Source organism: Betta splendens, chromosome 5, assembly GCF_900634795.4.
Source record: "Betta splendens chromosome 5, fBetSpl5.4, whole genome shotgun sequence".
NCBI classification, from domain to species: domain Eukaryota; kingdom Metazoa; phylum Chordata; class Actinopteri; order Anabantiformes; family Osphronemidae; genus Betta; species Betta splendens.
The window spans coordinates 11,129,677-11,153,948 of record NC_040885.2 but is presented as its reverse complement, the minus strand read 5'-3'; the positions used below and the strand labels follow the sequence as shown (position 1 = coordinate 11,153,948).

The following is a 24,272-nucleotide window of genomic DNA, read 5'->3' as shown; positions in this document are numbered from 1 at the left end:
AAAATAAATTATTAAATATTAAACATTTTATGGAATTTGTTTTATTTGAGTTACAAAATATGAAGTGCCATCAGCAGACTCCACGTGGGAGTTTGCCAATCTTCTTGTGTTACAAGTATTTACATCCAAAAAATCAAGGATATCCATCTAAATCCACTCTCGTTCTGGTACGTACAAGAGCTGAAGCATCGGTCATATTCTCCAAGTTCCACAGTCAGATTTTAAATATTTAAAATATTTACAAAGTCCTATATTCAAAAACTCTCATACTGTAGCTTGTTCAATGAATAGGCAGGCGCCAGGTGCCACAGGTACTGCTTCAGTAGTGAGAAAATAAGCAGAGCTGGTGGAACAAAGGAACGGTTAAAACAAATGTGGTCCTCTACAGGGTCTCCATAGCTTTACAAATGGTTCCTCTTCTAAAGAAAGCCAGGGCGAGGAGATCTGTACAGTTATTTCAAATTACATGTTAAATAGTCTTTTTAGCGTCTATGATCCTCTTGAAGAAATGAATATGACAATCAATCAACAGAAAAAAGGCCACCCAGTTAGCCATTCATCCTGTTTTCTCCTTCAGAGTCTCTCTGAACGTTAAAAAATAAAATTCCAATAAATAAAAATACAGCAGAGAAATGGTCAAATAAGACTGATACTGGTTCGGTCCATCCCTGAGTTCTTCTGAGAAGGACAAAAATACCAGACAGGATTGACAAAATAAAAAAGGGTTGATGTGTGGGGGAGTGTTGTTGGAGGCCATGTCCTACACATTCCCACTGTATTCAGGAAACACTTGATATTCCTCTGGTTTCTTCATCAGTGAGAACATCAATTGATGAGTGTTTCCAGCAGTAAAAAGGTTTACACAGAGGTGATGACAATCATGAGGTGTGGTGAGATGCTGGAGATCCTGTTAAGAAGGTCGGGGGCGAGCTGCGACAAGTGGCTCTCTGAAAATTCGCATGGTGGGAAAATCTGCAGTACGTAGGCAGGCTGGAACAAAAAAAAGATATATATATAGATAAATACATTTATAATTTAACAATATTCATTAGAGGTTGCATTCACTCAGATTAAAGGAAAGGAATCAACAATTCTGTCTCACCTGATTGGAACCTGGGTTTGGAATATTGATGATACCAGCAGCCAATTTTGTCTGCAAGTAATTGATGAAAGCCGCTTTTAGAGCTTGTGTTTGGTTGAGGACATCATCTTGATCTCGTCCACATGGTAGAGCAAGGAGAAGACAATAGTCACTGTCACCCTGGAGAGAGAAGGGGGGGGAAGTAATTGGTGTTAACCTCAATTTAATTTCTATAACAGACTTATTTAGTGAGAGACAGACAGGAGACATACCGTCATTCTTCTGGCCACACTCTCCAATTGTGAAGCTTCTAGTCTCATTCTCTGGACAATCCTAAGCAATGCACCTCCGTCCTGCAAGGGCAGTGATCGATGGGCCAATGCTTTGTTGCCACAAACAAAATGCAACTGGACTGCAGCTGTGTCATTCTTTAGTGCTAGCAGGCCTTGCCACACAATAGGATATTTCTGTTTAAAAAAGGGGACACAACACACACTTTGTCAAACAAAAGCCGAAAGGTTACAGCAGAATGGTCGAAATGAATGGTTGTGTCTTACTTTGAGCAACTGGACCATATTAACAGGTTGTGTTGTCTTGCTGTCTGGTTTTGGTTGAAGGTCTGCACCCTAAGAGAGTCGTGAAATACATGAGCATTCTCTATAACATGACATCAACACACATTTACAAACATGCTTTTAATTATGTCTTTAATACAAAGATAAAACGCTGCCTTATACAACAGTCCTGAAATTACCTTCACAGACCATTAGATTGTTCAGTTTCGCTAACGCAACTTCTTTTACTATTTAATTTTATCAATGAAGCTATAACAAACCTTCAATAAGTGAATGAGTGAACAAACCCCTTTTTATTACAATTTCTTTGTCATAAACTTTTAAAACTGGATTGTAAATCAGAGATTCCATTAAGTTCAGTCAAGTGTACTCACCATAGTCTGTGTAACGTTAGGTGGAGCCTGGTTAATTCCACCAGAAGACGACTCGGGTATTTGCGAATGGATGCTTCTTGGGTTGGAGTACACCCCTGTGTACTCTGGGAATGAGCTGCTAGGTCCTGGAGGAATTATCTGAACTCTCTGAGGAGACCTCTTCACCTCTAATGGCTTTGTAATATCTTTCTCAGCCACAGCTTTAGGCAAAACATGCGTTCGCGGAGACAAGGACAAAGGTAGGTTGGATGGTGTCGAAGAAGCAGGAAGAGTCTCTTGAATGTGTCCAGAATGGGGGTCTGCTCCTGAACGATCTCCTTGTTGGTGTATGAGCACGCGCATGTCTCTCTGAGATATGTACGTTTCCAACGGCACGTTGCTGCGCATGGTACCGCGAGGATCTGTCTGCAATGCCTCTGGTTTTAACTGTGCAGTTGATGGTCTTGCAGCCATATGGAAATGCCTGGCTTCTTCTTGTTCGTCGTGACTCCTCAAAGAACCAGGATTAACCTTCAGAACCTTGTCTCTGGCAACAGCCTGGGGTGATGTGGGCTGGGGCGGAATGGCACCCGACCAGGGAGAGGAAAGTGACTCACTGTGCATCCCATAGCTCATCACAGACAGAGGTGGAGTATTTACCCGAACATCTCCTTGAACAAGATGCCCCACTGGAATTGATTGGGTAACACAATGAGGAGACATTCGACCCAAACCTCCGGGTACACTGTGGGGTGGCATGATAACAGACTGCTCTGCATGATGCACACTAGTAATAAACTGTTGCATGGCAGGAATGCCAGTAGATAACATTACTGGTATGCCCTTGGGAGATGAAGAGCCTATTGGTGAGGGCACTTTAGTAAACGAAGTGTGTGGATGCCCTGATTTGCGTGGGGACCGAGGTTCCTGTTTCACCGCACTGAGATGTGAAGGCGCTCTATCTCCAGCTGAGACAAACCCCACATGATTGCCTGGTGGAGATGGCAAATGAGGGCTTAGTGCAGAAGTCCACGGTGGCTTAGTTCCATCTGTACTGTGAGAATCAGCACTGTCAATTTTCTTTGGATGTTTTATTGACATAAAGTCTGGAGAGTAACTCATTACTTGCTGGCAGCCTTGTGGGAGACGTTTCACTACTCCTTGAGGTCCAGACTGGTATGAAGAATCCATCTTTTCGAGCCCAGTACTTTCTTGCTTAACTGATGACAACACTGTTTGTGTCTTTCCAGGATGGCCGTGATCAGTCTGTAATGAAGTTCCCTTTGGCAGCCCTGACTGGGAATGAACATACATTTCCTGTTTTATCTGGGGCATAGATACCAACTGCTGAGATTCCATGTCACCTGCTGTTGCTTGTGGTATCTGACTTATTTTAGCGCTGATTCGCTGGGGACCCTCTGTCTTTTGGCCCGAGTGGCTTAGTAACACCACTCCTTCAGAAGTATTTACTCTCAGGCCTGGGCAAGACCCTGTACCAAGATTAGGGCCGTCAACAACAAAGCGCGCAGAACTGCCACCCTCATCAATAGATGCTCCATGATATGATCCTGTATCATCTTTGCTGGGCCTGTATGGTGGTTTAGTTAGAGTCATGTCTACACAGGGATTTCCAGTGTTAAGATTTACTTTGTTCTCAGGGTCAAGAGGGTTGCAAACCCGGCTGATGACAGAAGTTGCAGTGGATGCAATAACAGAGATAACAGACTTCATCTCAGGAGCAGGCACTGAGACTGGAGGGCGAACAATAGGGGGGACTGAATGAGTCGTTATTCTACTGTCGGGTGATACAGATAAGTTTGGCAAAACAGCTGATGAAGTACTACCTTCAGAAAGGTTCTGCTCTCGAAGAGTTGGCAGATTACTGGGAATAGAACTGCTGCCTGGCAGTGAAGTATTTTTGTGTTTAATAAGGATCTGCCTCACATCACTTCTATTACGATCAGTGTCCATGTTTTCTGAGTCTTGAGGCAAAGGCTGGTTTTCCTTGGAAGACAAGGGCAAACCAGTTGAAGACGAAATACTTGGATCTTTGGACTGGACATGCCAATCTGGTGGAGAAGCAGGAACTCGACTTGTTTGAACAGATCTAATATTTGGCCTGCTTGCTAGTGGAGATGGGGAAGTGGACATGCACTCAGGTGGAAACTGTTGAGGTTTTGAATATACTGGACTCCTAGACTGTGGGCAAGCAGGTTTAAGATGTTGGCTCAGTTCTGGAGAAGGTGATTTGGAGTCTGGATTTAAGACTGTGGCTTTGACAACTGAAGCCTCAGGCTCTGACTTCCAACTAGTAGGTGTAATAACAGCTGTAGGTCCTGCTGATAGAGTCTCAGAAACAACCTTCACACCGGAAGCCGTGCTTTTTTCTACAGGAGTTGTAATTTCCTCACTTACAGAATGGTCTTCTTCCTTTGAATCTTTTCTTATTTGCTTTGGGCCTTTGGCACGCTTAGGTGTTTTAGGTCTTCCTTTAATGCATTTTCTGGGTGTAGTAGGAAAGCCACTTGCCTCTTGTAAAGGAGATGCATTTGTTTCAGGTTCATCCTCCTTAGCAGACTGCATCAAGTCTTGAATGCCTGGTTCTGAACTTATCACTGTACTAACTGGAGGTGCTTGAGTTGCTGTTGAATCTTCATCAGTTATCGAGTCAATGGCAGCTATGAGTTCTGTCTCGCTTGCAGGGTTAGAGGGTTTTTCTTCCTCTGCATCACTTTTACCTTCTGCTTGTGGGACAATCGGAGTCTGTGGTTCAGTTGGAAACGCTGGATCTGTAAGTTTAGCAATGTTTTCCACAGCCTGTTCCAATTCCTGCTCCTGTGAAATTAAGCTTTTTGGTGTTTCCAGGGGATCCCTTTTTTCCAAAACAATACTTTCCTTTTCTTCACTGTTGGAATCTCCTTTGTTGGCATTTGCGTACTTTAAAATATGATCCCCATGGTCAGGAGGTCTGAACTTTTTAAATGACTCTTCCTGATTTCCACCCTCATCATTGCCTTGAAGATGATCTTTCACCTCTGTGACATTCAGGTGTATTTTAAGATCTTTGAGTACAGGAGACTTAGGAGTTCCCGTCAGCTTTGCTTTTCCCCTGACCATCCTTTCTTTCTCTAATGTAGGTTTCTCTTCTTGGACTAGGGAATCCATCTCTCTCCCATTTGATTTTCCCTCGCTAGCCTTTTTATTGAGAACATCTTTGACAAATCCTTTGCTTGGTGTGTCTTTTTCCTCTTTCTTTTGGTCAGCTATCACTGATTGATCTTCTACACGTAATCTTGATGAATCTTGCAAAGCAAGAGTATCTTCATCTGTAAGAGAATCATCATTTTCAATTACCTCTGTTTTTTCCCCCTTCTTTGTTGATCCAGACAACTGATTTAATGAACTCTTTGTTATGTGAGAAAATTTAGTTTTAGACATTCTTGGAATTCGTTCACCACTTTCTGATTCATTTGAATCAGTGTCTTTGTCCAGTTTGGATTTTTCCATTTTAATAGGGAAACCATCGTCACCTTGTCTGGGTTTCTTGGGAGGACGTCCACGTTTAATTGCAGGCATTCGAGCAGGTAGATCCTGATCAGAATTGTGTTGAGTTGCATCTTTGTCGTTACCGCGCTTTCGTACAGAGCGTGGAGACTCTGTAATTTCCTTTCCAGGGCGAACTGATGCATCATCTTTAACTGGGGTGGCGTAGACAGATTTCACATTTCTTCGGGATCTACCTACTGATATGCTCGGTTCCATCACGTCAGAATCTGATCCATGAATAGGAGATTTACTTGTGGATTTTGATTCAGCTCTTGGGGATGACCCATGCTTCAGCTTCTCTCTGTCAATGCGCTCACTCTTGCGCGTGGCCTGTTTCTCAGATGCAGACATGACAGGAATGGCAGAAACTTGAGCTGGGGATTGTCTGCCTTTCTTAATTTTCATATCTTTCGTTTTATGTTCTTTCCGGCATGAGAATGCTTCGGTGTTGGTTTCATCCTCAACAGCTGTCTGCATTTTACCATCTTGAAGGTTCTTCTCAGCCTGTGGCTCTGCTACCACTTTACAAGTGGAATGGGTCTCTTTCTTTACTACAACCGCCTCCTCTACAACACTAGGGGGCACAGAACTAGTCACTTGAGGCACTTCTGGTTGCATTTTTTCAGGCTCAAGCTCTGGTTCTGAAGTAATAAATTCATCATGGGAATCATGTTGAGATGGCTGTTTTGTAACATTTAAATCATCTTTAACAATATTGGACTTCCCTTCTGATGAATAACACGTTTCTAATGCTGCTGCAGATGTTGATTCAGAATCAGACATCTCTGTTGATAGGTCACACACAAGTACATCTACACTAACCTCTTTTATAAGAGAGACGGGGGAATATCTGTCAGAAGATGGATTAGAGATCACACATTTTTCCTCTGGTGGAGGTGAGCCTTTGAGGGCAGTTTGAGTGACAAGAATAGGAGAGAGTCTTGGTTCAGAACTTGGCTCTTCAGCAGGACTGACCGGTTTGATTTCAGGTTCAACAACAGATTCTTTTGCTTGACTTGACTGAACAGTTTCTTGGTCTTGAACATGTGTCGATTCCATTTTGTCATCATTAGTAACCACAGTATCATCTTTTGCCTCTTGCAGCTGCTGGGTTTTATTTTTCTGTTGCTGTAGCTCCAAAAAGCGACTATAGAAAAGACCAACCTGCACGGAGTCAAGCTCTCCTTCTGATGTCCCTTGCTGACCAGGTTGTTGGTTTTGTGTATGCTCAGGGTCTTCATGTTTGCGTTCCAAGTGTTGAAGCCGCCTCGAGTCTAGCTCAAAGACAGGGCTGTGAAGGAAGCGAGAGGCAAATAGTTCCCTGCGTTCTTGTTCCTCTGGCTTAGGCTCCTCCTTTCTGTCATCAAGTTTGTCTTCAGATCCAGGTCGAATCTTTCTCCTTTTCATGTACCAGGAAGGTGTAGGCCTTGGTGTTGCTTCAGCCTTCTCAGTATCTTTTCTGTTGCGGAAACTTGCAAAGTGAGAATCATAATCTAAAAATGACCAGTTATCTTCTCTGGAAGATGAGAGTGACTTGGCACGCTCTAGTAGAGCCTTTGTATCAGGCGTGATTGTTTGGTCTAGTGCAAAGGAGTAGAACTTGTTTCTTTCGAGATGTGTTTGTTTGGGATCTGAAAACCTCTCAACTCTTGGTCTATCAGAAAAAGGCATAGATGTTGAGGGCATGGGAGAGTGCGGTTTGGGTTCACGCTCCTCTTCAGGGTCTGATCGCACCTCACCAGGCTCCAAGTCATGCCAAATGCCAAACTCCGAATGTTTGCGATTCTGTACGTTTTTAGTTAGATTTCTAGAAAGGTTAGGTAACAAATCTTGTTTTACTCTGCTCTCCCATCTCTTGTGTTGCTCTTCTTCCACACTAAGCAAAGTAGCATTTGTTTTGCCAACTTGTGTGTTGTGTGTCCTTTTAAACAAGAGTTCAAGATCTGGGGGAATTTTTTCATCACTCTTGTTTAACTCTTTCTGTGAAGGATCAAAGTCTTCATCGACATGGTGAGAAAGCTGTTGATGTCCTGGTGAGGAAGCGTTATTCCAGTCAGGATCTTCACTTTTACTCCTGTAAACACGCTCTCTTTTCATACCTGACTCAGTGTCACATTGTTCTGTTTTTTTTAGCTTGTGAGATGGGAAATCATCTGTGACATCCTCAGGTGGTTTACCAACTTCATGCACAAGGCTGCGATGTTCCAGGTCCTCCGTTTCACTTCCTTGAGGACTTCCTGGTTTTTCAGGTTTGTCAGACTCCCTCTGCTGTTGTTGCAGACGTCTATTTTGCTCCATTTGCTTGCGGTAACTCTGAGAGAGGTCAATGTAAACATGATCTTCCTTGTTCTTAGCACTTTTGTCAGAGTCAGTATTTTGACCACCAAATTTGGAAGCAATATGGTGCTCTTGTTCTCTTGCATTACTCTGGTCTGTAAGCCCCTCATGTGAAAACCTTCTGGATAAGGTATATCCTGCCTGTCGTAACGCAAGTGTATCCAGAGATCCCTCAGCTTTCTCACTTTTTTCTTTAGGTTCATCTTGACTATCTTTTGGAGTCGTACCTTTTTCTGTTTTGAGTCTTGAATCTTTTCGTGGTAAATCCTTGTTTTTGTCAACTTCCACCTCTTTTGAATACGTGGCACTGGAACCAAGGTCAGATGATTGATTTCCATCCTCCTCCTCATGTCTGCTTCTCTTTTGACGACTGGTCCTACCACCAGGATCGGCAAAGCGTTTTTTGCGTGCGGCAAGACGAACTGAATCAGCTGAATCTTTTCCATCATTTCCAATATCAGACTTCAAATGCTTCTTTAGTATGTTTTTTGTGTCCAAATCAGAATTCTCAGTTTTACTCATTTCAGATCGTTCAGTTTTTACAGAGTCAAGATGAGCAGTTGACAGTTGGTTTCCAGTAAGAGAGTCACTCTCCCCCTTACATTTTTGTCTATCGTGAACATCTAGGTCCGAGACTCTTCCTCTTACAGTCCCACTATCAAATCCAGCTTCAATGTCTGTTTCAGGCACAGGGTTAGATGGCGATTGACCCTTTGCTTTCCTTGATTTAATCTTGTCAGTTTTTTCCTTGTCACCCTTCTCTTTTCGCTTTGGACGTTTAGGTTTTTCAGCACCTGCCACACGATCTGGCTGACTGGCCTTTTCAATTTTGTCACTCTTGGATGAATGCTCCAAAAGGTTCTTTTCTGATTTGTCAAAGTGTGGTGGTGACAATGAGCTCACACTGCCACTTCGCTCAGAGGACTGGCTATAAACCCGTCGTTCTGAGTCTCTGGGTGCACGTTCAGATGGTGATGGTGAGACTGTTGGAGTAAGAGGTCGCCTTGGATGAGAAGGGCTCCACCTGCTCCGATCAGCCTCAAAGCGCTCTCTCTCCCTTTCTCGTTCTCGTTGAATGTATGTGTATTTGCGTATGTCTTGCTCAAAGGGGTCTCTGTAGTCCCTATAGTCTCTCGGATCTTCATGATAACGAGGATCAAAGTGATCTCCTTGGTAATGTTCCAGTTCAGGAAAGCGATCTCTGCTGCGAGCAGCATAGTCTCTTCTAGCATCCTCAGGGTAAAGGCCAGGGGTTCGTATATTCTCATAGTAAGTCCTTTCTGCAGTAAATTCATGGTATGGAGGTCTGCGATCCTCTCTAAAGAGTAAAAAGAGATTAAACAATATAGTTGCACAATTACTTTCGTATTTTGAAAATGTTTAACATCTGTCTTAATTATTAAATGTAATTTTCCTTAGTTATATAAAACTATCTAAGTATTGCAGGTAAGTAATAACACTACTGGAAAATTACCGTCGCTCAGGGGGAATTTCATACAAGTCTCTAATATCTTGCCCAGATGCCTGCATAGATCGGTAGAATGCCATCTGACTCTCTTGACTTGCAAAATCCACCTATCATAAACAAATATTTGCATGTAAATATTTATACATACATTCACATGCAACAACATTTAATTATCTAAAATAACTTGATAATTTGCCCATTTGATTTATATTTTACCTTTATTTTATTTCCACCAATCTTCCAGCCTTTGGTCTCCCTTACAGCTGCCTGAGCAAAGTCTGTGTTGTTGTACGAGATGAGGGCCATTCCCTTCAATCTATCAAACACAACCTAAAAACAGAATGTATTACAAACAATTTAAAGCTACTGCACTAAAGAATTTTAGCACTGACCGAAAATGTAACGCGTTACCTTTACTACGTGTCCATAACGGCAGAAATGCCGCGATAGGTATTGTTCTGTGATGTTGCTTGCCAATCCATCTAGCCAAACACATGTCGTGGGCATACTCTTGCCAAATCCAAGCTTTACAGAAAAGATAGCATACATGATACCGACTTACATTCTTATACATGTACCCCAACAATATATTGAATCAAATGAAATGAAACATCTGCAGACAGACACCAATACCTTAAGTCTGTTGCTGCCCAGATACTCTCCATCCATCTTCTTTATAGCTTTGCAGACACTGGCAATATCAGAATATTGCACAAAGGCATACTGTGGAACTCCATTTACTTTTTTGATATCAATGTCCTTAAAGAGATGAAATACAACAATTAAAAAAATAAATCTAAAGTAAATCCAAAGCATACATTTATTTATAAGCTACATGTCAAAAGACAGTAACTTACCACAATTTCTCCAAAGCGTTGAAAAATGTCAAGAAGTTGCTGGTAACTAGTTGTCTTCTCAAGGTTCCCTATGAACAGTGTCCTTGTAGCCTTTGGGTGGAACTCATCTATTCGCCCATCCAAAGGTCTGAATTCATTTTCGCTCTCAGTTTCTAAGGCAGAGAAGAAAGAAATTTATCAATATAATTTTGCTATTAACATAATTTCTATCAGCACAGATTTGCAAAAATACTGGTGAAATTAACCTGGCTGCACGAAAATCTCTTCTACATATTTGTAACAACTCACCAGGCCCGTTCCAGGCGGTGACTTCAATAAGCATGCCAAAGAACAACTTTCCTTTAGACACACTAAGAGCTTTCTCTTGATCCTCTTGCTGTCTAAAAAATACCAAACCGTATCGATCCTCTGAAGCTCCATGAATCTGCACTGAGGTTACTTTCCCATGTTTCTTAAATTCATGGAACAGTCCATCTTTTAAACTTGTGTCTGCCAGGAGAAATATGAATTAGAACAAAAATAAATAAATAAAATACAAAGCCAATTTCCAGTAATTCAATGTCAAACAAAGTACAAGCCACAACAAAAATCTTTACCTGTAGGAGCCATATACTAAATTTCTATATTCTCTAAGATATATGAGCTACTTTAAACACGTTTATATCCAAATCATTTTGTGTGTAAACTGATTCTGTCCAATTTCATCAAAACCTACCTTCTCTAAAGAAACCAGTGTGATCTAAATACAAGTCTCAGAATTTGAACATTGCAGTGGTCGAAATGTAAAAACTCACCCGTGGAGCGCACTGGTAGGTTTTGAACTTTAATTCCAAAGCTCCTGCGTGGTTCATCTGAATCAAGTACCAAAGATGACTGAGGAGGTGCATGTGTAGCTGAGGACTGAACCGAACGTGCCCTCGAACCGTCACTTGAGCTGCTGTTTGAATCACTGTAGTCATAGAAATCCCAAAATTAGCTACTGGTGAAACTAATTTGAACAACAAAAAGCTCGAAATAATGTATTAAATAAACACATTGTACCTGCCACTTCCTGTGCTACTGGTGCTGCTGACAGAATCTGAACTTGAAGATCTGCTACGGGATCGAGATCTTGGGCCTCTTCCAGGTGACAAAGGAGCTCGTTTGGGGGAATGAGTTTTAGGTGTTTGTCCTATGGTCCGTTGTGGTGAAGGGTGCCTGGATTGTGAGGAATGAGATGAGCGGCTCCGACGGTGATGGTAGGTTCTGTCAACACGTCGTCCTCTGTCATCTCTATATAGGTCACGTCGTGAAGAAGTGGAGAGAGTGAAGGGATCTCTAATTCTGGACTCAAAATGTGGGTCTGATGCCTCAAAGCTTCCCCCAATAGCACTGGTCCCTGGCCCAGCAGCAGCAAACAGAGAACGATCCCGGTAATAATCTGCGTTGTAGTGACGCTGTCTGTCGAAAGTGCCGCTGCGGTCATGGTGTCCATATGGGCTGTGATCATATCCCCGGTCACGGCTTTCAGAGCTACTGCAAAGTAAGATAAAGGGCAGACAAAAGAAAAACATGTTTGTATGATTTAAAACACAATGAAAAGCTACTATTTAATGTCATAATTTTCTAAATACACAACAGTGACGCTCAGCCATGGCACAGCTGAGAACTGATCAGATAAGATTTTAGATAGAGTCTATTGAAAAATCTTACTACAGAAGAAGTGCCAGTATTAATTATTAATCTAATCTCACTGTTAGATTAGATTATTTTCTTTTAATTCCCCCTCTACCCCCCTTTCTATGACTACATTTTTTTTCTCCTAAATAAACTCTCAAACGATTAAATACTGGTACCATCTGCAAATATGGACAACTTTCTGACATTTCTCAAATATAACCACTAGCAACATAAAATTACATTTTAAGGAGGAACAAAACCTACAACCAACTTCCTACAATGCAAATCCATAAACAGTCACACACACAAAAAGCCATTTTAGACTTTGGAGATAATGCAACCTCTATCCAGCAATGCTGAAATGCTGGTCTTAGTTTCTTTCAATTTCACTAGCAAAAACAGGCATTTCAGGCTCCTCAGGAATGGGGAGCTAATTTCAAAAGATGACTGTTCATGAACTATTGCTAGTATATGAAAAGATATTTAAACAAATTTAAGTCATTAAATGATCCAATTATTGGTTAAAAATGTAAAATGCCATGCAGAGTTTGATGGATATATTTAAGGAAAACAATAATAGAACGTAAAATAGAAAAAGGCACGTGCATACACAAATGTCTATATAGCCATCAGTGTATGTAAATGCGTTTTATTTGTTTTGTACCTTGCTTTGAAGGAATTTTTTAAAGTAATTTGAATACAAGCAATCTGCCAGATGACTAATTGTAAAATGTTTCATTTGTTTGCATCAAGTAAACTTTCCCTAAAAGCAGTGCAAAATATTAGACAAAACACTACAGAAGGTTAGAGAAAGAAAATATGCAGAGGGCAGAGCAATACCAACCTTGTGGAAAAGAAGTTACCAAAACTAATCCAAATAAAATCTAGGTGGTCAGAAAGTGAGAGCCCGACTGAAAAACCAGGGGATGGGGAAAAAAGCAATTGATTTAATTTGGCAAAAACGGTTCTCTTGAATAAATGTTATCTTCAAACACTGATGTGCCCAGCCAGTAGATAGGTGATGTATAATCCACAGTGAGGCTATCTAATATTCTTCACTGGATGGAAAAGGGAAAAAATAAAAACAACCACAGAAATGGATCGCGCTATGGATTTCGGGATATGTGTGAATAAAAAAATAATCATAAGAACATAAATTAATATGAATTTTGGGGAAAAAATGAACTTAATAATAATTCAGCGCATTCCTGGATGATAATATGGTCAGTGCATACTTGGAAAATACATCCAACTGGATATGTCTCGTCTTGGCTTGGCTTATGAGGAAAGTTTGTGTCCCAAAAGTTAACATAAGTTATATTATAAAAATATGAAAAACATATTCCACTGGTTGATATTAAGAGAGTAAATGTGACAAAAAGTGGTAGACTTGCAGGCACTTTGGCCACCGCATATAATCCTCTTGGTCTTGAACAAATGGCATAATTCCACAATCTATAGCTGAGGTGTACACACTCACCGGTGTCATCTGTCTGTAGTAACATTTCAAGACACTGGAAAAAACTTTTTTTCAGCTGTCTAATATACTTTGAGTGGTGTTCCCCACAATGAACTTCTACACCACTACATCCACACTTGGGTATTCCAAATGAAAGAAAGCTACACCTATTCATTCTAGGGTCCACATCAGTACATCCAGCATGGTATATCGTATTGCATAGATCCAGGTTAGATCCCATTTATGTGGTCTTCAGTGTCTTCATGGCCATCAGTCCAAAACATGAATAGCTCCACACACTGGTTGTGCTAGCTGGTTGGTTGATCCTTGTTCTTGCACAGTCTTCTTGGTATAACCTCCATACTTGGGACACAAAATGTGAATAATATAAAGTTAATCTTATCCCTACATGACTGCAGTTGCCTAGGATATATACACGTTACTTCCATGGTTCTGGTGATGAGTAACAAATTCTTCCATTCACTGGTTTAAAAGTTAAATCCAGAATAGGCAGGATCCATGGACACAAAAATGATAAAAGTACTCCAACCATCAGCTGTTGCCCAAAGGAAAAAATGACAACCCAAGATGGAAGGTCCATGAAATAAGGATTAGATTGCCCGAGGAAATAATTTAAAGAAAAGTGCATCCTTCATACTAGGGATTTACTTCCGGTTTTAAGCAATTCCGAATAAAAAGGAGGTTAAATCCGATGTGTAGCAAAATATTTGGGGAAAAAATATAAATAATCCAGTAACTCCAAGGCAATTTTCCACAAGATGTAATAAATCCAAAACTCACCAGGATATTCCTTAAAGATGTAATATCCAAACCAGATGTCAAACCTTGAATTTTAGTTACCTTACCAAATGACAGCGAGTAGTTAATTTACTTAGATCCCGTGGGAAAGGCGAGTCAATTATGATGAAAGTGGAACGATCCCTAGACAACCTTTGTTACCCCCACTTGAGGCATCTAGCCCTCAAGAGTAACCCCTGCTGTGTGTTTAGGTTTTAAACCTATCCAATAACTAGACATCCCTGGATTTCACACGGAGGCTGCATCCACTTACCCATCTATTCTCCGTTCATAACGTCCCTCTCTGGTGTGAAGGGACACAGGTGGGCCAAACACTGGACCAACTGTTGCCCTAGAGAATCCTGTAACGTCTCGACTGCTCGAGGGAGAGCCGTCTTCCAGGCCCCGAACAGCACTAGGGACTGACCCGGGCTCATTGTAGTCTGTCCGAAGGTCCCTGTCTCCCATTTTGTTGACAGCATTGTGAGCCTTCTGCGCACTTTTGATATCCACAAAATCCACAAAGGCTGCAACACCACCCTCTGACCCTCGCTTTCGCAGAACTTTAACACTCTCAACACGCCCGTACCTGAGGGGGATTGCAAGAAAAAAGAAAATTACATATACTGCAAACACACGGGTATAATGGTTTGTGTGTTAAGATCAAAGTAGGTTATGCTAAAATTAAATTTGGCTATTGACTATTGGGAAGATTGAAGATTCTATTAATCAAGATTCTGCTAAAGCACTAATCAGACAACCTTCTGGGAGCTGGCACGCATCACATGCCAGTGTTTGACTATAAAATGCATTATTTTCAAATACACAGCTGTCACCAGGCCACTAAGTGTGTGGCGTTGACATCACTCTGCCCCCAGTAACGAAAACCGACGCTTGTACTGGTGTGTGGTTGAGTAGGTAATGGAGAGCTGAGCAGAGACTTCGTATAACATAACGATAAACGACATTAACCCACTATAATCTGGTCAATGGGCTTTATTAAACACGACTTAAGGGTATTTGTTCTGTTTACTCAGCAGTGGAAGCAAGATCTGCGATTTAACTCTACCTTGCCTATTTAGGAATCTTTCGCGTTTCTTAGCCAAGCTTAATTATAGAAACGTTAAAGCGTCACATGCTAACGTTAACGGTGGTTTGATCTTGATTTCGACTTTTACCTAACAACACGGATGATCAGAGATATAACGTTTTGTGTCAGTCGCTTCCTGTGACAAAAATAACACAAGGCAGCTAATGTTATGCGAGCTGCTCTCCGGCTAACGTTAGCTGCCTGTTGGCTCGTTCTGACCATAAAAACGTCTCGTCTTCCCACAAAATGGTTGGTTGCTTGGGTGGTAGCTCGGCGGTTAGCATGCCTAGCTACGTGCCTTTTGGCGTTAGCAAAAGTTAGCTAAACATCATAAATATCACACATGCGCACTGAAATCATTTAAATCGTTGCATTTCGCACCCACAAGTATCACTATATTATAATACAGCACGGTTACATAAAAAGAAACACTATGACTTTCAAAACTTAAAATGCTAGCGTTAGCCGTATTAGCATCCGCGGCAGGCTTCACAGCTAACGCAGAGCTTCGCCTAGCCCGCGCTGTTTCGCCAACAGTGGACCCATCTTGCGTAACCTACCGTTTAAAATGCTCCACAATTTTTTCCTCTCGTACATGTTCGGGTAAGTTTCCCACCCAAAGGTGTCTGGTTTCCCGAACCATCGTGCGTTATTCTTCCCCCCTTCACACACATAAGATCTCGCACGTCTCTAATCCCAGCCGGTCGGAGGTCCGCCTGAACAAAATGAACGACGGTGGATTCCGTCAACGCTGTAGGCCTGGTGGCCGCTGCCCGTACTGCTTTAGCTTCTGCGTCCCCGAGACCTGCACGCGAACGCGCACCGACTCGCTCTTGGCGGCGTTGGGAGCGAGCTGCGCGTTCACGTAATCGATTCGACAGTTTGAAGCGTGTGTTGGCTACGACGAGGAGCACGAGGAGTATCACTCAGCAACGGTTGATATCTGCATGGTTAAAGTGAGTAAATATTTTGTTATATCATCATTTTAATACATATTGTATTTTCCTAGTAGACTTCACTATTTTTAATTTTATTACAGTTTTTCTATGTAGCAACAATTACAACACGACATGCTAAAAGAAATGCAACTGTTTCCTGGGTTCAGATTTATAAAGCAACCTGTTGTTCATGTACAGCAGTAATTTCCTGACAGACCCTACGTCTGGAGTTTAAATTGTTACACACATATATAAATGTATATACTGTATACAAAACCCATTTGAGGTGATTGCATCAATATAAAAGTTGAAATTAAACAAAAAAATTAATACTAGTGTTATTCGCCATATATTTGAACATTAGTAAATGTTTCAATACACAGAAATATGATTTCATAAAAAACGTTTAGCTTAGAAATAAACCAGAATATTTAGAGCCATGTCAATATGAATAGTGTTGAGTGTTGACATTTGTGGCCCTGTGGTCAAGTGACAATATTTATAAGTTTATAAAAAGCAGATGTAATTACATTTACATTACAGGCACCTTCATCTGTTATTGTGCCCTGGTACACCTGTTCTTTACACTGTTTAGTGAAAGTTCTGATGTCAGTATTCAGTTTTTAATAATTACATGAGCCAAGTGAACAAACAGGGCAGTTTTGTTGTTTTAGTTGAATTGGTTGCCTGAAGGTTTCTAACTGATCTAGATCAGTACTGTAGGTCAGTAGAATTATCAAGTTTAAAAATAAACCGCATTCAGTCCATAACTCAAATAGTTCAATTTGTGCCTGTGAATGATGTGAACCATCCTGTGAAAGAATAAGAGTAAATGTGTGTTGACCTCCAAATAACCAATGAGCAATTATCTTGCAATATTTATTTATATTTCTACATCTTAGTACTTTGATATATGAAATATATTTATTTATTTATTATTGAAGCCTGCCATAAGATTAAATATATTAGTTTACTTTACATCTACAGCTTTTTTTCTATCTAAAGAAGTAATGTGGGTGAGAGTAACAAAAATCTAAATAGACTTGATATGCGTTTTTGAAAACTCGTATAAATATATTTGGTGCATTATGTAGAGTTTATTGAGTGCAAAATTATCAAGTATAAAAGAGAGTCTTCAGAAAGCATGATATATTGTAAAAAAACAATCATATTCTGTTTATGATTAAAGGAAAAAAGATTTGTGGGAGTTGTTCATTAGACTTTTAAATGCAAATGCACAGCCTTGCATCTCCTAAAGCCGAGGCTTAAGGCACTTTTTCATCGGTTGCAGTTTATCCCGGGCTAGTGGGACCAGTGTTAGTGCTGGCCAGAAAGCAGGTCCAGGTGGCAAGATTTGCAGAGCAGCTTCCCATCTAAAGGATAGCATCCGTGCTCATTGGGTTCAGGAGACAGCTGGATGATACAGATCTGCAGACAACATGCAAGGTTGATTCACGCTGGTCAATAATGTGTGTCTGCATGTTTGCATACTTGACAGGGAGTCTGTACACTGCTTACCTCACATCGATAGCAGTTCTCATGATAGGAGCGTCCCAGACACTCAACAGTGTAGCTGTCAGTACCATCCTCTTTGGGAATGATGAGATGCTTACAGTTGTTACACAATGGAGCGTACTTCCTACATTGGACAATGTGTTATAAAATATTAACAGGGCAACTTTTTTTATTTATGATATTTGTTGAAATCCAACTCCTACTTGTAGTAGTCCTGTAGGCAGTACACCTCTCCAACTTCTCCCTGTGCAAAGGCTTGCTCGCCAATTTGTTGCTTGCATGTGATACAGGTGAAACAAGACAAATGGTACGCTCGCTCCAGTGCACGGATCACGTGATCTGTTATAACCTCCCCGCAGGACCAGCAGAGTTCCAGGCTTGCCTAAGACACAGATGGATTGAATGCACTTTCGTAAACTACCACAATACAGATATTATCACAAGTAACTGGGTCAATGAGAATGCATGTGGTCCTACATAAGGCTTGTTGAAGTTGCACCCACCTGATAGCAGGCTTCACACAGCGGGATTCCTGACTTGTTGTAGTACTGTTTACCAGCCAGGGGGATGTGACAGGATCTACACTGGAAGCAACTATCGTGGTAAGTTCTGTTTAAGGCCTCTATCGCAGGTTCGGTCAAAGCCACAGGCTTCCGACAGAAGCCACACACCTCTGTATAATACACAAATATTCAGTGTCAGAGCAGCTATTAGTGCCATATGGGATATGAAAGCATAACAGATTCAACCCTGAGTGGTAGATGTGAACATTTTAACTGCGTTACCTTTGCACTTTTTGCTTGTGTCTTGGCCGTTATTATAGGTTGTCTGGGGCTGTTCATCCTGGTTTGACCCACTAGATGGTGTCTTTGTTTCCATCTTAAAAGCAAAGCACATACAAATATTTCAATACTAAACTTTAAGCTGAGAGAAGTTTGACCTCATATTGAAAATCTAGCGTTCATGTTAGATGCTAGAAAGGGAATATTTTCAGAAAGGTGGTAAAGTTAAAACTTGAAAATGCTGGAAAATTTTCACAGGGTGACAATATTTTTTCCTCAAGTTAAACAATTAAATATGGTGAAATTAATTTCATAAGAAGATGTCTGTCATCATTATTTCCATGTATGACATACAATAAAATTAAAACAATGAATTCACAGAAATGCAGACAAAAAGCACACGAATGAAACTGTAGCCCACATTTTGAGACCTAGCTCCATTTCATGAGCTGTCTTTGCTTTTACACACAGAGAGGCTGGTGCCGAAGTGAACAACATGGTTCTTAAAAGTATTTGAAAGGATCTCGGTGAAAGGCGAATGTGTAAATTGCAAATTTAAAATACAGCTGTTGTTTCGTCATAATGTCTTTTGCAGATTGTTCTTTAAAGCCACTAAAGCGCAGAACATAATATGTGGAAAGGTTGTGGAAAGTTGCTATCCTTCATTATTATAAAAATGATTTTTTTACTCTAGGGGAAAATAACTGGGGAAAGGGGAGTGTTTTTACAGAATAAAGGTCTGAATCATGTAAATGTGACTGGTAACACGGGTGCATACCTCTCTGTTGTAAAGCGGCTGCTGGCTTGGGGTAGGGGTGTGGGAAGGTGGTGTCTGGCCTGGAGGACGGGGTGGAGGTGCTGATTCTTGAGCGAGCGCTGTTCCCAGAGACGAAGGCTTTGAAGCGGGAGGAGGGGAGCGCTCTGAGGGGCAAGATGGAGACATTTCAGCTGTATATTAAAACAGTATTTGTAAGAAGCAAGCAGCATCTTCTGGGGCTATTTATTTTCTTTGTGCTGGTGACTAAGTTGTGCATTAATGCAGTAGGCTTCTGTCCAACACAGGTACAGTTCAGGTTTGTCCAACGCACAGTAGTAGTAGTACTCAAAGTAGGTACCGTCACAGATACCTGCAGAACCCCTGTCGCCTTTTTGCAGCTTCTCCCTGCTAGGTTCACGCTGGACTGCTTTGGGACTAGCGCTGTCTAAAGCTCGCTCCCGGGGCTTGTCGACGCTTCTGTGAGGCCCTGGCGCCGGGTGGTCGCCTGTGCCGTGTCTGGGGGCAGGGATGCTGTCGCCGGGGCCGACCCGCAGCGCGGCGTGCTGCGTGTCTCTCGCTGGGGAACCGTGAGCCTGGAGGGCGGGCTGCTGCTGCGTCACAGTGGCCCGGTACGGAGGCGCCAGGGTGATGAAGACCGAGGACACCATCCTTTTTGGTGGAGCTGCTGATGCCATGGCCGCATGCAGCATGTGCTGCTTTGAAGTCCCCGCTGGAGAAACAATGGCACAAAACGAAACGCATCTTAGAATCGACATCTCGCTCTCTCTTTGTTAACTACGCCTCTAAGAATAAGACACAAGCGTAAACATGTTACATTATCGCTGTCACCTCAATCATATTTAAACTATGTGATCACACCCTCTGATTAAACACTGAGGGAGAGCTCACTCTTCAGAGAGTGAAACTCACACACTCACAACCTTCATTATCCATAATGATTGGTTTCAGAGGCAGAAAGCACAAATGGGAATCATCTCTTTGCTTTGACCCCCTCACACAGGCTGTGAGCTGCCATATTACGTACCTGTGAGAAAATGTGGTGTTAGGCCAGCCGCCTCCTTCCTCCTTTGTCCTTCCTTGTTATCAGAAAACTGCTGGTTTGTTTTCCCTCCTATAAGTTGCCACAGTGAGAAGACTTCACTCCGGCGGAGAGGGCGACTATCTGCAAAAGGCCACTCCTTTTCCTTCTGCACCTCCCTCCCCAGCTCCCTCGGCCGTCGACCCCTCCTCCTTCCCTAGCTGAGTGACAATACCACCTCCCTCCCAACCGTAAAAGGTGAACAGTTAATCTCAGGCAGTAAAAAACATGACACATGCATCCACTATGAAGGCCTGGCAGGCCCACGCACGGCGGCGGGCGCGCACGTACGCACGCACGCACGCACGCGCGCTCGCACGCGCTGCGTCACGCAGCACTTGTGCAATCTCGGCCAAAGTACACAGACTTTTAGCGCACGCACGTCTGGGTTTGGTGAAGTTGCCTGAAAGCTTTTCGCCCTTAAATAGACAAGTGCCGACACACAGACACCTCCTACCCCTCTATCGCGCAGCCTGCCTGCAGGATGTGACTCTACCTGCCCTTTGCAGCAGCTCTATCTCAATCCGTCCTCGCTCTCTTTCCTGCTCAGCTCTGCCCTTATTGTCCTGTCAGCTTTATTTTCCCTACCTCCCTCATCGAGTCTGCCTCCCTTTTTCTTCTCCCTCTTTCCCTTTTCCCTTCCCCCACTACATTATATCACTTTAGCCTTGAATCACCATCAGGGTCTCGGCCTTGCTTCCATTCGTACTTCATGGACACCCAGAGGGGAGCGACCGCTCTGGTCGCGTATGCTGGACTTTATCAGACGCTGCTGAGGCGTTTTGTCTTCAGCTGTGCAAGAGCGTTGCAGTGCAATGAATCAGGCCATTGTGCAGCAGGAGATGTTGGTATATCAGGGACAGTGAGGGGAACGGTGAAAAAACAGTGAAAAAGCGGCTTTGTTGCATTTGCTGCTATCGGGCCGGCTGATCAGCACATGTCACGGTTTCGTTATTCAAGCCAAGCGTGATGTCTGGTCTTCGAGCAGCAGATCGACACGAGGAGCTAAATGTGGAGTAAAACATGACGGGGAAAAGGGGAAGAGGAGGAAATGAGTGGGAGAGGGTTAACGGGAGATGAAGGGAGTGATGGGGGTCTCTGTTGTTCTAGTTCTGTGGAAAGGAATGCTGCAGTGATGTCACAGCTGCAGGAGGGAGCATGCCTACTAATGACACAATCCCCAGACCTCCGTGCTCCCCCCTCTCCTCCCAACAGCCCAAATCATCATTAAACCCCCTGAACCCCACCACTGCTTCTAACAGCACGACGTTTCAATTTACTCAGAAAAATGATAGGGAGGTTCTTCTTTTTACTTGCTTCGGTGGAGGTGCAAAATGAGACCAAAGAGAATTAAACCAAGGAAAAGGAACGGGAAGAAACACGCCACATGAGAACAACAATTGGATGTTTACAATTACGTTTGCTGCTGATTTCCTAACTGTAAACATCTGTGGGGGTGGAGAAAGGCGAAACGCTGCAAAGCTAAGGAGCACGGGCCACAATAGTCTGACATTAAGTCTAAAAAAAGGCTTTAAGTGCCTACATTTCCCATTATACAACAGTAGAAAGTCTTTCATCAGACCTCACTGGGACCTACATTCCTGCTTCTTAAGTTATGGCAGATTTGCAGCCAAGATCCACGATAAGCTAAAATTGATGACATCACTAGGATTGTTTATTCTTTTGACAAGTAACTTATGCATAAAACGGGCGGTTCCTCCTGTTTTAATTGAAGCCATATGTCCACCATCGGTGTTAGTGTCTCATTTTATAAGCATATTCAAATAAACATTTGTTTTTTGGTTCCTTTGATGATGTGATGTGTAGAATGTACATGTAATCAGAAAGCATCTCAACTCATGCATCACGCTTCATTCTTGCCTGTCTTACTCCATTTTGTGCTGGTTTGGCTCTGATCTATTTACTTTTATTAAAACTACTTTAACCAAAAGCAGAAAAAACTGCGTACAGAATATTTAATACATTTTATGGTTATTTTTTTACATATACGTCTAGCAACAAACATAAGTGCATCGTCATAGCGAAAAGAAAATATTTCATGAGTCAGATTTGCCGACGCTACTAATCCTCTGAGCCCAGGGTCTTGAATCTTCATGTTCACGCAGGAAACAAAACAGCAGCTGCAACGCGGTGTAACGTTACAAACTCCTTCAGTTTCAAACAGCTGTGAAAGTCACTACACAATTATCATCACACAGTGAAGCAACAATAATCATTTCATTGTGATTCAGGATGAGTGTCTTGTGCGTTTCATCCTTGTGTGTCTGGAGCTCTGTTCGTGACTCAAAGCAATGTCTGTGTTATCCTGAAAATAAAACATAACAAGAAAACATATTAGATATTTAATGAAGCTAAGACTAGTGCAGTTACAGTAAATATTAGATGCAGACCTCTAGCACGGCTTCCAGCAGGTCTTGAGAAGGCAGCAGACAGACAGCTTCACCCAGGAAAGTGATGAAGACTTGGAAGAAATCAGACCAGTCGCCCACTGTCAGCATCAGCACTAATAAGGCTCCCAGCCGCTGGAATGCCGTCTGTAACAGGGTGTCTGTCCCGCTCTGTTGGTGCTGATCCTCTGCAAGAAAAGTGAAAAAGGTATCATTTTATTGCTTGTGTCATTTCTGTAGAAGATTTCATTTTCCACATAGCTGCCCGGCCCGTCACCTGGACTATAAACCACCACAGCAGTGTAGCAGAGAGTCAGGGGAATCCAAAACTTGAGAGCATCCTTCTGGACCAGGAACTGTCCATAAACCGTTGCGGCGGCAGCCACAGTCGCTAGAGCAAAAGCCAAGATAACCACTCTGTGCAGAGAAGCCAGTACGTTGTGTCCGGAGGTCAGCAGGGTGATGCATTTCCCACAGTAACGCTCTGTGCTATGCAGCGGGTAGAGCTTGGCCACATGGCTCCACAGGCTGTGACTGAGGCCTGCCAGCGCCCAGCTGAGCCCGGCCGCCAGACACAGGCAGGCCCAGCTGTGTGGAGCCCCCTGATGGAGAAAGGCCAGAAGACACACGAGGCCGCAGCCCAGGGAGAACTGACACTGGATCAGGAGGATGTCCGTGTTTCCACCACGGGACTCCTGCGCAAACATTGAGTGAAATGGGTTTATTTAAAGTCAGGAAGATCAATATGATGAATATAAACCCAACAACATGTTAGTTTGAGCTCCTCACCAGTCCAGCTGACGTCCAGGCAGAAACAGACCTGACAGTGAACTCCAGGACTATGAGAGAACAAACCCGCTGTCCCAGCAGAGACAGGAGGACACACAGGACCCAGAACCGGAGCGTCGTTGTCCACGTTGGGGTACGAGCACTGCCGGCGGAGGATGACCTCTCTTTGCTCTCAGCTTCTGAGGCACTGTATGGAAGGAAAAACTGAAATAACTCGTAGATTTTAAAAGTTGGTTTGTTTTAATTAGTGTTTATTTTAGTAGAAACTCACTTGCACGTCTGAACGAAGTAATAAACTCTCGCCAGGTTGCACAGGACTGAGACTCCACACGCGCCCACTAGACCTTTGAATCACAAACACCACAACTAAAACCATTTCTTTACCCTTCAGTGGGGAGAGATAGAACATGAACACAAAACACATCAACCAACCTTGGAGAGAGCACTCAACTGGGTTTGAAAAAAAAGGCGTCCATTCAAAGGTTCTCAGGATCCCAGAGAGGAGAAACATTTTACTGGTTTCTCGAGGACACACACACAGCACTAATCTCTCACTCACTACTACCATCTGTAGAACTGAAGTCACTTCATGCTAATTTTCTAAGATGCAACCAGTAGGTGAACATTAGGTAAAGGTTAAGGTTCACGATGCCTTCACCTCTTCACGTCTGACTGCCTCTCATGCTACGGTTCCAAGGGTCAAAAGGGATTTCACTCTGGGTAAATCTAATCAATTTCCCTTTAAAGAGGCTGAAAGTCCT

General features: G+C 42.5%; 3 protein-coding genes across 7 annotated transcripts; all 3 read right to left on the bottom strand.

The window, feature by feature from the left end:
• Positions 1-18: 18 nt before the first annotated feature.
• si:ch1073-335m2.2 (msx2-interacting protein) lies at positions 19-16,004 on the bottom strand. 4 transcript variants are annotated; one of them, XM_029151286.3, is made up of 15 exons: positions 15,784-16,004; positions 14,408-14,722; positions 11,259-11,732; positions 11,012-11,166; positions 10,506-10,706; positions 10,218-10,369; positions 9,994-10,119; positions 9,772-9,885; positions 9,577-9,690; positions 9,367-9,467; positions 2,031-9,210; positions 1,639-1,707; positions 1,354-1,548; positions 1,103-1,261; positions 19-990 (listed from the first exon to the last, which is right to left on the bottom strand). In XM_029151286.3, the coding sequence occupies exons 1-15, from the start codon at positions 15,864-15,866 to the stop codon at positions 859-861; spliced, it is 9,570 nt and encodes a 3,189-aa protein (XP_029007119.1). In that variant the 5' UTR covers positions 15,867-16,004; the 3' UTR covers positions 19-858. The 4 variants fall into 4 exon arrangements, with proteins under 4 accessions (XP_029007119.1, XP_029007120.1, XP_029007123.1 ...); XM_029151287.3 differs by having other exon boundaries at positions 11,259-11,729; XM_029151290.3 differs by lacking the exon at positions 15,784-16,004 and adding an exon at positions 12,721-12,787 and having other exon boundaries at positions 14,408-14,549.
• Positions 16,005-17,368: 1,364 nt separating this feature from the next.
• Positions 17,369-20,819, bottom strand: fblim1 (filamin binding LIM protein 1). Of its 2 annotated transcripts, none has more exons than XM_055509224.1 (8): positions 20,261-20,819; positions 19,574-19,945; positions 19,237-19,379; positions 18,462-18,555; positions 18,180-18,349; positions 17,880-18,058; positions 17,680-17,800; positions 17,369-17,589 (listed from the first exon to the last, which is right to left on the bottom strand). In XM_055509224.1, exons 2-8 carry the CDS (start codon positions 19,923-19,925, stop codon positions 17,479-17,481), a joined length of 1,170 nt encoding a protein of 389 aa, XP_055365199.1. In that variant the 5' UTR covers positions 19,926-19,945; positions 20,261-20,819; the 3' UTR covers positions 17,369-17,478. The 2 variants fall into 2 exon arrangements, with proteins under 2 accessions (XP_055365199.1, XP_029007163.1); XM_029151330.3 differs by having other exon boundaries at positions 19,586-19,945; positions 20,261-20,474.
• Positions 20,820-22,032: 1,213 nt separating this feature from the next.
• Positions 22,033-24,194, bottom strand: LOC114855853 (transmembrane protein 82-like). Its single transcript, XM_029151365.3, has 6 exons — positions 23,944-24,194; positions 23,783-23,855; positions 23,512-23,698; positions 23,000-23,417; positions 22,726-22,910; positions 22,033-22,640 (listed from the first exon to the last, which is right to left on the bottom strand). The coding sequence occupies exons 1-6, from the start codon at positions 24,077-24,079 to the stop codon at positions 22,563-22,565; spliced, it is 1,077 nt and encodes a 358-aa protein (XP_029007198.1). The 5' UTR covers positions 24,080-24,194; the 3' UTR covers positions 22,033-22,562.
• Positions 24,195-24,272: the final 78 nt, after the last annotated feature.